The sequence below is a fragment of the Bos grunniens genome, chromosome 3, assembly GCF_055505025.1.
Source record: "Bos grunniens cultivar Pamir isolate PY7600 chromosome 3, Bosgru_T2T1.0, whole genome shotgun sequence".
In the NCBI taxonomy this organism is placed as follows: Eukaryota; Metazoa; Chordata; class Mammalia; order Artiodactyla; family Bovidae; genus Bos; species Bos grunniens.
Window position 1 is genome coordinate 109,523,008 of NC_141167.1, and position 13,428 is coordinate 109,536,435.

General features: G+C 54.2%; 1 protein-coding gene across 5 annotated transcripts in view; it reads left to right on the top strand.

The window, feature by feature from the left end:
• The window catches only part of KIRREL1 (kirre like nephrin family adhesion molecule 1), a 104,453-nt gene that overhangs the window by 83,296 nt on the left and 7,729 nt on the right, over positions 1-13,428 (top strand). For 2 of the 5 annotated variants that reach the window (XM_086393496.1, XM_086393498.1), the window contains exons 3-11: positions 388-537; positions 6,001-6,158; positions 8,031-8,181; positions 9,191-9,296; positions 9,447-9,595; positions 9,757-9,884; positions 10,696-10,870; positions 10,960-11,060; positions 12,663-12,861. In XM_086393496.1, coding sequence (XP_086249622.1) covers positions 388-537; positions 6,001-6,158; positions 8,031-8,181; positions 9,191-9,296; positions 9,447-9,595; positions 9,757-9,884; positions 10,696-10,870; positions 10,960-11,060; positions 12,663-12,861 — 1,317 coding nt within the window. The remainder of the gene's footprint in view (positions 1-387; positions 538-6,000; positions 6,159-8,030; positions 8,182-9,190; positions 9,297-9,446; positions 9,596-9,756; positions 9,885-10,695; positions 10,871-10,959; positions 11,061-12,662; positions 12,862-13,428) is intronic. The other 3 variants (XM_086393497.1, XM_086393500.1, XM_086393499.1) reach the window with 2 other exon arrangements.

Consider the following 13,428-nt stretch of genomic DNA (forward strand, 5'->3'; position numbering starts at 1 on the left):
CCCTCCCCTCTTCCTCTCCTTTTCTCCCTGCTGTCTGCCTTTTTTTTTTTTTTGCCTTTTCTTTCCTATTATTATGAGAGACATTTGTCTGCAAACAGCTTCGGAGATTTCATCTGCTCCTGCTCAGCTCCCCCTTCTGCTCTCCCTCATCTCGTCCTGCTTTGTGGCTCCCCGCCTCAGCGGAGGAGGCTGTGACATCGCAGTGTCTGCACAGGGACCTCATCCCTGTCGAGGGCCCCCTGGGCCCCAGGAGAGGGTGGAGGGAGGGGTGCTGGCTCCCAGTGAGACCCCTGGGCCCTGATGTGGGGAGAGGATGCACCCTTGGGGGCAGGGCGGTCCAGGCGAGCCCCCTCGGCTCACCTGGGCTAGCCCTTTCTCTTCCTGCAGCCTGGCCACGGTACCGCGTCGTGGGCTCTGCAGAGGCCGGGCAGTACAACCTGGAGATCACAGACGCCGAGCTCTCTGATGATGCCTCTTACGAGTGCCAGGCCACGGAGGCTGCCCTGCGCTCCCGGCGAGCGAAACTCACCGTGCTCAGTAATAACCCCCAACACCCCGCATGCACCCCCCCTCCACCCTCACCGCCCCGTCACCTCCTACTGTCTCTTTCTCTTGGTGTCCTGGCTGTCCCCCGCTTCCCCAATGTCCTCTTACATTTCCCAGTTCTCTGTCTCTGATCCTGGCCTCATGTACTGTCCTGACTATCTCCCTTGCTTTCCCTCCCCCAATCCTTTAAACTCCTTCCAAAGCCAAGTTCAGATAGAAGAGAAAAAAAATGGGCACGTGGGCACCCATTCTGGACACGTGGGCTGTGTGAGCTCTGGCATCCTCTCTGCCCTGCCTGTGCCCAGGCCTTGCGGGGACTGGGCTCCGCCTTCAGGACATAAATTGCCCCTGCCAGACTGGGGGCATGGCGGGGCAATGGAGACCAGGCCTCTCCTGGCAGATGGGCTTGTTGGAAGCTTCTCCATTTCTTTCCCTTGCAGCTGCCCCAGAAACTGCTCCCTTCACTCCTTTCCCTCCATTCAGCCCCTCTTCCCTTCTCGGCCTCTGTTCCCGTCCTCAGCACTCACCCTACCTTCTCCACTTCACCTCCAGGCCTCCTCAGGGAACTGGGGAGCAGAACTGGAAGGATCGGGCCTTGAGGGCTGAGAAACGGGGAGGGGGTGGGGCAGGGGTCCTGGCTGAGTCTGCAGGAGTCACTGGAGGGGGGCTTGTCTCTGAAGAAGCCTGCTGGCTGCCGCCCACAGGGCACAGAGCAGATGTCCCTCTATGGTAACACCCGGGGCTATTTGCATAATGAGGGGATCCTCTCCTGCACGCACCAGGCAGGCAGGACCCAGTACCGGAATGAGGCCAGCTCTGACACGCCCTCACCCCCCCGCCCCCCACCTCCCTGGCGGCACCTCCAGCTCCATCCATCTTTCTGTCTCCCTCAAGCTCTGGTGCTCTGCCTGGGCCTCTGACTCTGCTCCACTTGTCTCCGGCTTGGCTCCGTCTGCCTGTGACCCTCTTCCTTCCCTTTTGTCATCTGCTCCATCCCTTTCTCTTTGCTGCTCCCATCTGATCTGTCCTGCCCCCTCTCTTTTCTCTCCCTATCCCCAAAATTGTTGAAGTGGGGGAATCCCCCCAGAAGGGATGGGAGGAAGGAGCGGGGAGCTGAGCTAAGTGAGTCTGGACACAAGGAAGATTCTTAGCTGGGGGAGAAGGGTGAGGACGAGACAAATCATCCGAGCATGGCGGGAAGAGGTAGGATGGGAGTCAGGAGACCCAGGCCATTCTGGCACCGTGACCCTGAAGAGGTCGTGACCTCCAGTCATCTGTTTTCTCATCAGTAACATGGCATGATGATGCCGCCTTTTCTTAGCAACTGCTGCTTTGCTGCTCCCTGAGTGGGGAGTTGTAAACTGTGAAGGTCTGGGCAGATGTGAGGTGTCAGAATAAGTGAGCACCAGAGAGACCCAGCAGTCTGTTTCTCTGGAGGTAAAGGCCCTGAAGGACTAGGACTCCAGGCTGGTAGATGACTCACTTTTCCTCTCTGGTGAAGACACATGGGGAGAATTAGCATCGAGCAGGATGGAGGTTAGGGGGCAGGAGTTAGCTGACCACCAAGAGTAGGTGTGGAGTGCTAAGGCATCAACTTCCCCTCCTCACTGGAGAGGGTATGAGCCCCATGCTGGACCAGGCATTCCAAGGGAACACGAGATACTTACGAAACCTTATCTCTTCTTTTCTCCTCCCTAACTGCCTCGGCTTAAGTCCTGGAAGATGCTACTTCCAGACTGGAGACTGCCATTTGAATGAAGGGGTCCTGATACTGTTCCTTCCCCCTCCTGACCCAGCATAGAGAGGGAGAAATATCGAAAGATGGGTAAAGGCCAGCCAAGACCCTAGATATATAACAGGAACTTAGTAATGACATCCTGCAACTTGGTTCAATCAAGGAAGGCTTCCTGGCAGCGGAGAATATCAATGGGAACCGTTGGTGGAGAAGTATCTTGTCTAAAAGCTTTCGAGTCAGTGAGGGAGGTCTACACGAGCAGGGAGCTGGCTGGCTTATCTGGAGGGTGTTGAGGATGTGGATCTCTGTAGCCTATCTGGGTGTTTCAGGTGGATGAGGCCCCAAGAGTAAAAGAGATGGAAGATGCATCCGTCTACTCCTTTCCCCTCACTCTGTCCCTTCCTCGTCTCTCTGGAACTCTCACACCCCCTGCCTCCTGCAGCCACATGGAGGCAATGAGAAGGCAGGAAAGTTTGTGCAGCTTCCTCTGCTCACCTGCCTAGACACAGCTTTTGTTCATTCGGGGCTCAGAGACTGGGCAGGACCGAGTGGAGAGTGTGCTGTGTTCGGTGTGTGGAATCGGCCTCCCTGCACATGGCCAGCCTCGTCACCTCCCCTCTCCTGCAGCTATAACCCTCGGTGGTCAGCCCCCCACCCCAGACCATCCCAGGCCACAGAATGGCCTTGCAGAACTCTGAGCAGCTGCCTCCCACTCCCTGGCAGACAGACACAGACATAATACAGATCTACAGACCCACAGCTCCCTCATTATTCACAGCAATAACGTCGAGTGCAGTGGTGATGAGCACAGCTCTGGGTCGGCAGGCCTAGAACTCGTCCCAGCCCTGCCGCTGAGCTCTGAGCACACTGGCCTGACCTGTCTGAACCTCAGTGCCTTGTCTATAAATGGGGGTTGGGGGGCAGTCAATGGTATTTACCATGAAAGGATTAATGAAATATACTCTGTGGTGAAGACGCAAAGAAATCCTATGCACGAAGTGCTTGAGCTGACACCTGGTGAGCGGTCAGTGAGTGGTGGAGATGTTGTCGATCATGTTACAATTTACAGTCGGTTTCACACCCTTGATCTCCTTTCATTCTCCCAATAGGAACTGTGGGGAACAGATGTCAATGTGCTTTTTGAAATTTTACAGACAAGGAAACTGAGGCCTCAGACACGTAAATATTGATATACAAATTTAAGTTTCAAATCCTAAAAATGTGCTCATAAACACACTCATGGGGACTTCCCTGGTGGATCAGTGGTTAAGACTCCAAACTCCCAATGCAGGGGGCCAGGGTCCTATCCCTGGTCAGGGAACTAGATCCTGCATGCCACAACTAAGGCCTCACTCACTGGAAAAGATGGAAGGCAAAAGGAGAAGGGGATGGCAGAGATCAGATAGCTAAATGGCATCACCAAGTCAGTGGACATGAATCGGAGCAAACTCCGGGAGATAGTGAAGGACGGGGGAGCCTGGTGTGCTGCAGTCCATGGGATCGCAAACAGCTGGACATGACATAGAGACTGAAAAACAACAGCCAAATAAAAAAAATAAATAAATAACCACCTGGACACATGCTGTCTAACTAAGCTTAGTAGACACCTCAACGGCCATATTTTCTTCTCCTCAGATACTAAGGTGCGCTAGTGACAAAGGTGGGCGGTCTTTCCCTAAATAAAGGGTGAGGACCAATGTTCCAACGGAAGGGAAAGCTGATGGGAGAAGAAGCTTTCCCCTCTTCTGCCCAACTAGGACTGTCCTCCTGGGGTATGATAGCGCTGTGTGACCTCAGAGGGGCCCCCCACAGACCAAGAGAGCCTGAGTGGCAGCTCCATTTCTCTCTGCCTTTCTCTCCTTCCCACCCCGTTTGCCAATCTGCATCCATCTGCCATTGGACCCATGTACACTAGCGAGCAAAGAGGAAGAGCCCGGGATGCAGCAAGCAGATCACTGGCCAGCCAGGAGCTGGAGGCACTGCTGGCTCTTGTCCGAGCACTAACGTGAACACGTTGCGCATGTCACACGTGACGGCCCCTCTTCCGCCCTCGTCCGGCCTGCGTGAGGCACTAAGTGAACACATCGCGCACGTCACACGTGACGGTCCTTCTTTCGCCCTCGTCTGGCCTGCGTGAGGCACTAACGTGAACACATCGCGCACGTCACACGTGACGGCCCTTCTTCCGCCCTCGTCTGGCCTGCATGAGGCACTAACGTGAACACATTGCGCACCTCACATGTGACGGCCTCTCTTCCGCCCTCGTCTGGCCTGCGTGAGAATCCTGGGGATGGGCATCGTATGTCCCTGTCAAAGAAACTGACCTGGCAGCGTCACCCGCGGTCGCTTGACGGATGAATAAAGGCGCCAGGACTTGAAACCAGGGCAGCCTGCTTCTAGATCCTGGGCTGGCCCCACCCACCCACTCTGCGTGCACCAGTTGAGCAAAGTGCTGGGATGGGCTACAAGAGGTTCCTCTCCCCGGAAACCCCAAAAATGGAGACCGTCATCTCATAAATTCCAGAACAGCCCTGCCCAGGACTGGCCTCATGGGTACCCCAGGGTCTCCTCTCAAGGGCTCCCTTGGAAAGAGCCTTCTGCGTTTCTCTGGTCTTCCTGGCAAAAAAGCAAACGATACCCTTTCACATTGCTGGCTGGTGAACACGAGGTATACCAAATACCAAAATTATAATAAAAATCCTTCCATCTTTATCCCATCAACTACTTATTCCGCTAATAGCCCCAAGGATGCGTCATCAACCAGCCTCTGCACTAGATCTTAGGGCTTTGAGAAAAAAGTAGCCCCTGCTCCCAGGGAACTTGCAGCCTGGTTCACCTGAGTGTTCCAAAGCCTGTGGGTATAGGACAGGGACCTATTTCCTGTTAATTCAAACATCTGACTGATTCGATTCCTTAAGCATTTAGCCAGAGCCTGCTTTGGTCATGTTCTAGGCACCGGAGACTGTATAAATATTAATGTGATGGAGTTCCTACTTTTCCAGGGATAATGGTTTTGTTGGAGAGGGGACATGGATAACCCTCATAAGTAACCCAAAGACAAGCTATTGATAGATGGTGCTCGGAGCTTCGAGTGACTGCCTGGGAAGCACAGAGGCGGTGGTTGAGGAGGGGGATGTGGCGGGGAAGGCCCTGTGCAGCAGCTGGGATGTGAACAGTATGGACAGCAGTTCAAGAGAACCTGTGAGGGAAGGGAGCAGAAACAAGAAGAGGAGGTGGGAAAGTGCAGGACTTGACCTGGGGAACATTGGTCGCAGGTCAAAAGGCTTGCAACTCATGCCCGTGGCAGCTGGTAGACATGGGAAGTGGTTGAACAGGGAAGTAGTACAGACTTGGCTGATCTGTAGAGAAAATAACCTGCCAGCCATGATGGATGGGTTGAGGCCAGCAGGGGCTGGAGGCAGGGAGTCCGTTTGGGAGGTTGCTATGATAGACCCACTCATCCAGCTGCACCAGGGCGGAGGAGCAGACAGGAGGGAATGGATGTAAGAAGCTACGTTGGAAGCAGCCACCTTTCTGTGCCAGGTCCCCCAGACCACAGGAGCAGCAATTCAGTGATCGTGAGTTAGGGGGTAAGGATGGCACTGTCCCACCAAGGGGTGGATGTTCGGTAGGAGAGATGCTTCCAGGGGCAGGGCTTTCTGTCCTCAGGGCACTGTTGGCCACATCCTGGACTGACTCTGCTCTGCTCTTCCCCACAGTCCCCCCAGAGGACACCAGGATTGATGGCGGTCCTGTGATCCTGCTGCAGGCAGGCATCCCCCACAACCTCACATGCCGCGCCTTCAACGCCAAGCCTGCTGCCACCATCCTCTGGTTCCGGGACGGGACACAGCAGGAGGGTGCTGTGGCCAGCACGGTGAGACCCTGCCTGCTCCCCCAGCTCCTCCAAGGCCGCCCTCTAGGTCACCTTCCCTTTCCCACATGAATCTGACCACAGACTAGTGGAGAACACAGATGTGGAAAGCAGCCTTAGAAGTCATGTGGTCCGATCCTCTCATTAAATAGCTGGGCAAATTGAGGTCCAGACAAGAGAATTCTCAGGCCCATTCAGTAGTTAGCAGAGACTAAGAATAACATTGAGAATAGCTACATTAATTAAACACCTATAGTGTAGCAGGCACTGTGCATGCTAAGGTCTATGGACAGTCTCTCTTAATCCTCACAGGGGTTTCATAAGTTAGCTGTTAACTTCCAATTCAAAAAGAGTGAACTGATGTTTAGAGAGGTTGGGTGACTTGCCCAGGGTAACACACAGCTGACACGCAGCAGAGCTGGGGTTTATACCTGGATCGGACTGTAGTCTCTTGCTAACGGTCCTCTCAACCTTCTTCTCCCAGCTTCTAGTTGGTGCATGTTCCTAGTAGGCACAACTAAGAGCTTGGGGAAGCAGCGATTATATGGACGTTTTATAGATAAGTAACCTGTTGCGAGAAGGACATCAAATGACTTGCCCAGGATCACGTGGCAAAGTTGTGGTGGAGCTGGAGTTAGAATCCAGATCTCCTATTTGGAGCTCCTCTTGCCAGCTGGGGACAGGCACAGGTGTACCCAGCCACTTGCTAGATGCTGCAGGAGGCACTTCTCATTGAGGGGAGAGACCTTCCACCTGTGCGGCCCCAGGGACTGGCTGGATTTGCTCTGCCCTGGACACTCTGTGTCACCTCGGACAGTTCACATCTCTCTGGCCTTCAGTTCACCATTTGACAAACAGTTTGGCTTCGGTGGTGCTTAACTTTCTCACCACCAAGAACCCTGTCATTTTTCCCCTCTATGGTTACATGTTTTGAAATATTTTGGCAACCATACAAGCCGATTGGTCAATGGCCATTTGTCATCTACTGCCCCTTCTTTTTTTTTTTATATTTATTGAAGATGGAGCTTTGAAGCAGCAGGAGGAAGCCAGTGTTACTGCACTGGGCCAGTACCGCTCCAGTACCGCGTCAGGCCTAGTAAGACGCTTGTACTGCTGTCAAACTGTGGGCCGCCACTTTGCCTAATATTATGGTTTCCCCTAGGCAGTGTGCAAACAGCCTTGGAAAACAGCCCAAGGGTCCTATGATCATGTCTCATGTTGGGTATCATAGAACCATTATGAGACTTTGAGCCTGTGAGTCCCTTCCCTGCCCTCAAGGAGTTTACGTTCTAGCTGGAGAGACCCATGCACAGCACAGTGCCTAAGAGGCAAGGCGGATGTGACCAGAGCAGTGTGGAGGACAGATTGCCTGTGAGGGCCACACGTTCAGTCTTGGAGAGAGTCCTGAGAGCTGGGATTAGCAAAGGAAGACTTTCCAGAAAAGGACAGGCTTGGGTTGGACTCAGGGTATTCCAGGAACGAGACTTAAAACCATGGGGTTAGTAATAGGGTATCAATGTTGGTTCATTACTTGTTTTATGTATCAGGTGTAACATGTATCACACTAGTGCATCATGTTAATAATAGAGGAAACTGGGGTTGGGGAGGAGGATATATGGGAACTCTGTATTTTCTATTCAATTTTTCTGTAAAATTAAAACTTCTCTTAAAAAATAAAGTTTATTAGTTTAAAAAAAAACAAAAAACAAACCTAAACCTGAGGAGGAGGTAGGGGCTGGAGGAAGGGCAGAGCTTCAGGTTGAATGCCCCTCCAGCAAACCTAGCTCTGTGTGGGTCACCCCAAGAGCAGAGGAAGGGGCTTTTAGCTTGACCGTGTCTCCCACCGTTATTCCCCACCTCATCCTCCCACCCCAGGAACTGCTGAAGGATGGGAAGAGGGAGACCACCATTAGCCAGCTGCTCATCAACCCTACAGACCTGGACATTGGGCGTGTCTTCACCTGCCGTAGCGTGAATGAGGCCATCCCGAGTGGCAAGGAGACATCCATTGAGCTCGACGTGCACCGTGAGCAGGGTCCCGGGGAGGGCGGTGGGGGGCGTGGGGGGGCAACGTGCACCCTGGGGGGCGGCACCCTTTGGAAAGCACAGAAGAATCCCCCAGGGGCCCTGGGACAGATGCTCCATTTCTTTGTCCTCTTCGATTCCCTGCTTTGAACCGTAGGCTTTGAGAGCTGGCACAAGAGGCATCAGCTGTGAGCCAGGCAGTTCCCGGGTTTAAACCGTGTGACTTTGGGCAATGACGTAATCTCTCTGAGCCGTAGTTTCTAATTCTGAATATGTGCAGAAAATAAAATGCAGGCCTACAGCTCCTTATCGGAAATTCCAAACCAAAAGTGATTGGGTGGCAAAACCTGAACGGAAGCTTTTTGTAGTCTTTTATTTAATAACTCAGTTGGAATAGCCATATATTTCACAGCAGATATATTAATGTGTTTCTATGGGATGTTGCCCAGATTCTTCTGGGGGTCTTACACAATAAATGGTCTGTGGTCACCATAACCTTTCTAACATTTGAAAAATTCCAAATTCTGAAACACATCTCATTCCAGGGGTTTCAGATAAGGGATTGTGATGACCTATACCTGCTTCTCAGGGTTGTGAGCGTTAAGTGAGATATAGTGTAAGAGCATCTCACATGGAGTATGCTACTGGGTAAGTGCTCAATAAATTCCCACTGCCCAGAAGAGTGGAAGTGTGGGCAGCAACTGGAGAAACGCCCCACCCCCATCCTGGCTAGTGAGCCTAGCGAACCCACACTGACGCCTAGTGGTCACAGTTGGTCACTACACCGTCTGATTAATTTGTCCCTTTGGTATCATCCTTGGTCCTCACCCTAGCCGGCCCCTAGAGGCTCCTGGAATAAAGGTGAGGAAAGCTTATTTACTGGAGCTGGTACACTGCAAACTCAAATTCCCAGATCACCACATGGGTGAGGTCTCAGTGTATGTGCTAGACAGAGAAAAAGAAATTTGAGGGACAGAAAAGACCCTGACCTGCCGTCCTCTGCTTTGCAGACCCTCCTACAGTGACCCTGTCTATTGAGCCCCAGACGGTGCAGGAGGGTGAGCGCGTCATCTTTACGTGTCAGGCCACGGCCAACCCGGAGATCCTGGGCTACAGGTAGGAGGGGAGGGGCGGGGCGGGGGCACACCCTGGGGAGGGATACTGGGAGGCCCTTGAGATCCGGAGTGGGGGACTGGGGAAGACAGGCCTCTGGATGTGGGGGAGAGAGCTCCAAGGCCTGACCCTGCTCTGTGTTGCCTCCTCCAGGTGGGCCAAGGGGGGCTTCCTGATTGAAGATGCCCATGAGAGTCGCTATGAAACCAATGTCGATTATTCCTTCTTCACGGAGCCCGTGTCCTGTGAGGTTCACAACAAAGTGGGGAGCACCAATGTCAGCACTTTAGTCAATGTCCACTGTGAGTAGCTGCAGGGGCAAGGGCTTTAAGGGACCTGGGGTGGGATGGGGAAGGCTGTGGGGCTGAGGAGACAAGGCAGGAGGAAGATTGGAATTGCCCCTCCCCTCCCCGCCCCGATGAGATCAGGACCCTGATGATCTGTTTCTCCCTTTCTACCTCAGTTGCCCCTCGGATTGTAGTTGACCCTAAACCCACGACCACAGACATTGGCTCTGATGTGACCCTCACCTGTGTCTGGGTTGGGAATCCCCCCCTCACCCTCACCTGGACTAAAAAGGACTCAAACATGGTAAGAAGCTCTCCGCCTCTCCTGGACACTGGGCGGTAGGAGCCTGGCCACTGGTTGGGAAGAGGGGGGCGCAGGGGGCACAGCATTCTTTTTCAAGTTGAACCTGAGATATTCCCAAGTTCTCTGGATTTGGAAGGACGGTGCTTGCAGTCAACCCCACCCCTCCTTGGCAGACAGCTGGCTGCTTCAGTGGCAGTGAGAGGGACAGTGACCTGTGGGTGGGAGGGGGAAAGGGGGCCGGAGTGGAGCCGCTGCTGTGGCAAGATACCTGGTCAGTGAATGCTGCACAGGAGGGTGGAGTGGCTGGGGTGATGCACTAGAGAAGGCTGAATTCTACAGCTCTGCAGAGACCTATCGGAGAAGGCACTGGCACCCCACTCTAGTACTCTTGCCTGGAAAATCCCATGGACAGAGGAGCCTGATAGGCTATAGTCCATGAGGTTGCAAAGAGTCAGACACGGTTAACGCAGCAGCAGCAGCAGCAGCAGAGATCTATATGGGACAGTTTGGGCCAAAGTTGCAGAAAGGGATTTTAGAGCAAAACTTCCTCATTTGGCAAGAGAAGCACTAGGAGAGACCACCAGCAGTGGCTGCATCCTCTTTAAAAATCAGGGCAGCTTCACCTGCCCTCATGCACCTCCACCCAGGTCTGCCCACTCTCACAGAGATGCTGTGTCTAAATGCTAACCTCTTTAGAGTCAAGGGATGGACCAGATAAGATTTGGGACTCTGCTTCCCTTCTGGGAATTCACTTGTGGCCCTTCCTGCTTTCTTTCCAACGCCTCCAATGTGGGGGCCCACATGGATCTAGGGGCCCAGGCCTCCTGGCTCCCCACCCGAGGCTGCTCTCTCTGCCCAGGTCCTGAGTAACAGCAACCAACTGCTGCTGAAGTCGGTGACCCAGGCCGATGCCGGCACCTACACCTGCCGGGCCATTGTGCCTCGGATCGGAGTGGCCGAGCGCGAGGTGCCACTTTACGTGAACGGTGAGGGGCCTGAGGAAGGCGGGTCGGGGGGCCTGGGGGCGGGCTGCTGGAGGTTCCAGCTGGCCCTGACCCTGTCCTCTTGCTTGCAGGGCCCCCCATCATCTCCAGCGAGGCCGTGCAGTACGCTGTCAGGGGCGACGGTGGCAAGGTGGAGTGTTTCATCGGGAGTACGCCACCGCCAGACCGCATTGTGAGTGGGCCAGGCCTCGGGCCAGCCGCTTACTTCCCTACCCACCTCAGCCTCCCCTCCTGCTTTCCCCAGGCCCTTCCTATACCCTGCGCCTCTCATCCCCTGACTCTGTCCCTCTCCCTGCTCACACGCCACCTCGTCTCTTCTTTGTTGTGTGACCCTGAGCCAGTTACTTGGTCTTTGGAACCTCAGTTTCCTCATCCATAAAACGGGGGCAGTGATCCCTACTGAACAGAGTTGCTGTTGCCTTAGTGTGAGAGGCCTGGTGAAGTCTTCTTGGATGCGCTGCCCGTTCCCCTGGGCTTTCACTCCTGCTCGCCCCTGTCCCTCACCTCCTCCTCCTTCCTCAGCCTCCCCATCTCTTCCTTGCCCACTGCTGTGCCTTCCACCCCAACCCTGCCCCATCAGTTCCATCCCACCCAGCCGCCCACTCCCCTCCCTTCTCCTGCCTTCCTCCTCCTACCAGCACCCCGCCCGCTGCTCTCCACCCCCTCCCTCTCCCTCACACCACGAGCCATTAATTCCTTCCGTGACCATTAACCGTCAAACCCCTCATCACATTTAATGACCATTTGGCTAACTCCAGGGCTGCCCAGGGACACTTCATTACCACGGCCGCCTGGGCAGCAGGCGGCTCGGCTCCCGGGGGGCCTCGCTTTTAGAGCTAGGAGGACTGATCCCTAGAAAAGAGCCAGTTCTCGGCGGCTCCCTCTCCCTGGGGCTCCACTCTGAGGGAGGGGACACAATGGAGGGGGCATGCCCCAGCCTGGGGTACGGGGGATGGAGGAGCCCGGGAGAGACTCCTCCTGGTGACAGTTCCCACTCATTTATAAGGGTCTGTGGATGGGTCTCCAGAGCCGGTGGGTGGGTTCCTGTGGGGCTGGCTGTGGGGTGGTTAAAGGCAAGGCCAAAGTTATGTTTAGTTAAGAGCCTCAGACTATCAGAGCTGGAGGGAAGCTGGCGCACTATCTATCTAGCTTGGTCCTCTCCTTTTACAGGTGAAGGAAACTGAGGCCCAGAGATGGGAGGGAGCAGCCACCCAGGGCTCAAAGGAGGATCAGGCCGAGAGCCCAGGGTTCTTGGCTGTCCGTCCAGGACTTGTTCCCACATGTTGGTTCATTGGATCAGCTGGGGTTATTACGAAAATAGAGATTCCCAATAAGAGAAGCCTGAATTCTAACTTGGGAATGATGTGTCTTTGGGACACTGGTCTACCATCTTCCAGGTCTACTGGCTTCCCGAATAAAATTGCTCTCCCTTGCCTCAAAAACCACCACTACCAAATAGAGATTCCTGGGCTTGTGCCCTAGAGAGTCATATTTAGGAGCTAAGCCCCAGGAATCCTCATGTTAAAGAGTGTCCCTACACTTATCTGAATGGTCACAGCATGTGTCTCGAGCAAGTCTGGGAGCCGCCGCTCCTCTTAGACGGGAGGTTTGATGCCAGGGTTGGAGGCAGCAGGTGTGGCTTGGGCTTGTTGTAGGGTGAGCATGGATCTGGGCTGAAGGGCACACGGGGTGAGGCTATGACTGTGCCTTGTGGTGGGTCAGGTGTTTCCACCACCTGCCTCTTCCTCATCCCATCCTGCCCTCCCCACCCCAGGCATGGGCATGGAAGGAGAACTTCCTGGAGGTGGGGACCCTGGAACGCTACACAGTGGAGAGGACCAACTCAGGCAGTGGGGTCCTGTCCACGCTCACCATCAACAACGTCATGGAGGCCGACTTTCAGACCCACTACAACTGCACCGCCTGGAACAGCTTCGGCCCAGGCACAGCCATCATCCAGCTGGAAGAGCGAGGTAACCGCGGCACTGGCTGTGTCGCCAGGGCACAGGGCAGCCTGGGGACTCCGCTCCCTCTTCTCTCCAGGGGCATGGCTCAGAGACACTGCTCTCTCCTGGGCCCACCACAGCCTGGTCTTGTGCTCAGCTGGGAAACCCACTCACTTTTTTAAACATTCATTGAGCATCTGCTATGTGCCAGGCCCCGCACTAGAAGCCACAGGGACAGATGTACATGAACACAGTCCTTGCCATCCGGGAACTTTCAGTTTAGTGGAGGACCTAGAGAGTGGCAGGAAATGACTTCAAATGCAGAAAAATGAAATGATCTGTAAAGGCAGTAACACTCCATACTTCACTAGGTTGGTATGAGGATTAAATGAGACGATATTCATGGAGTACTTGGCATAGAATAGGAAGCTTTGGTTCCCCCGCCTCTTCCCTAGTGGTAAAGAATCTGCCCGCCAATGCAGGAGACACAGGTTTAATCCTTGCGTTGGGCAGATCCCCTGGAGAAGGAAATGGCAACCCACTCCAGTATTCTTGCCTGGAAAACTCCACGGACAGAAGAACCTGGAAGGCTGT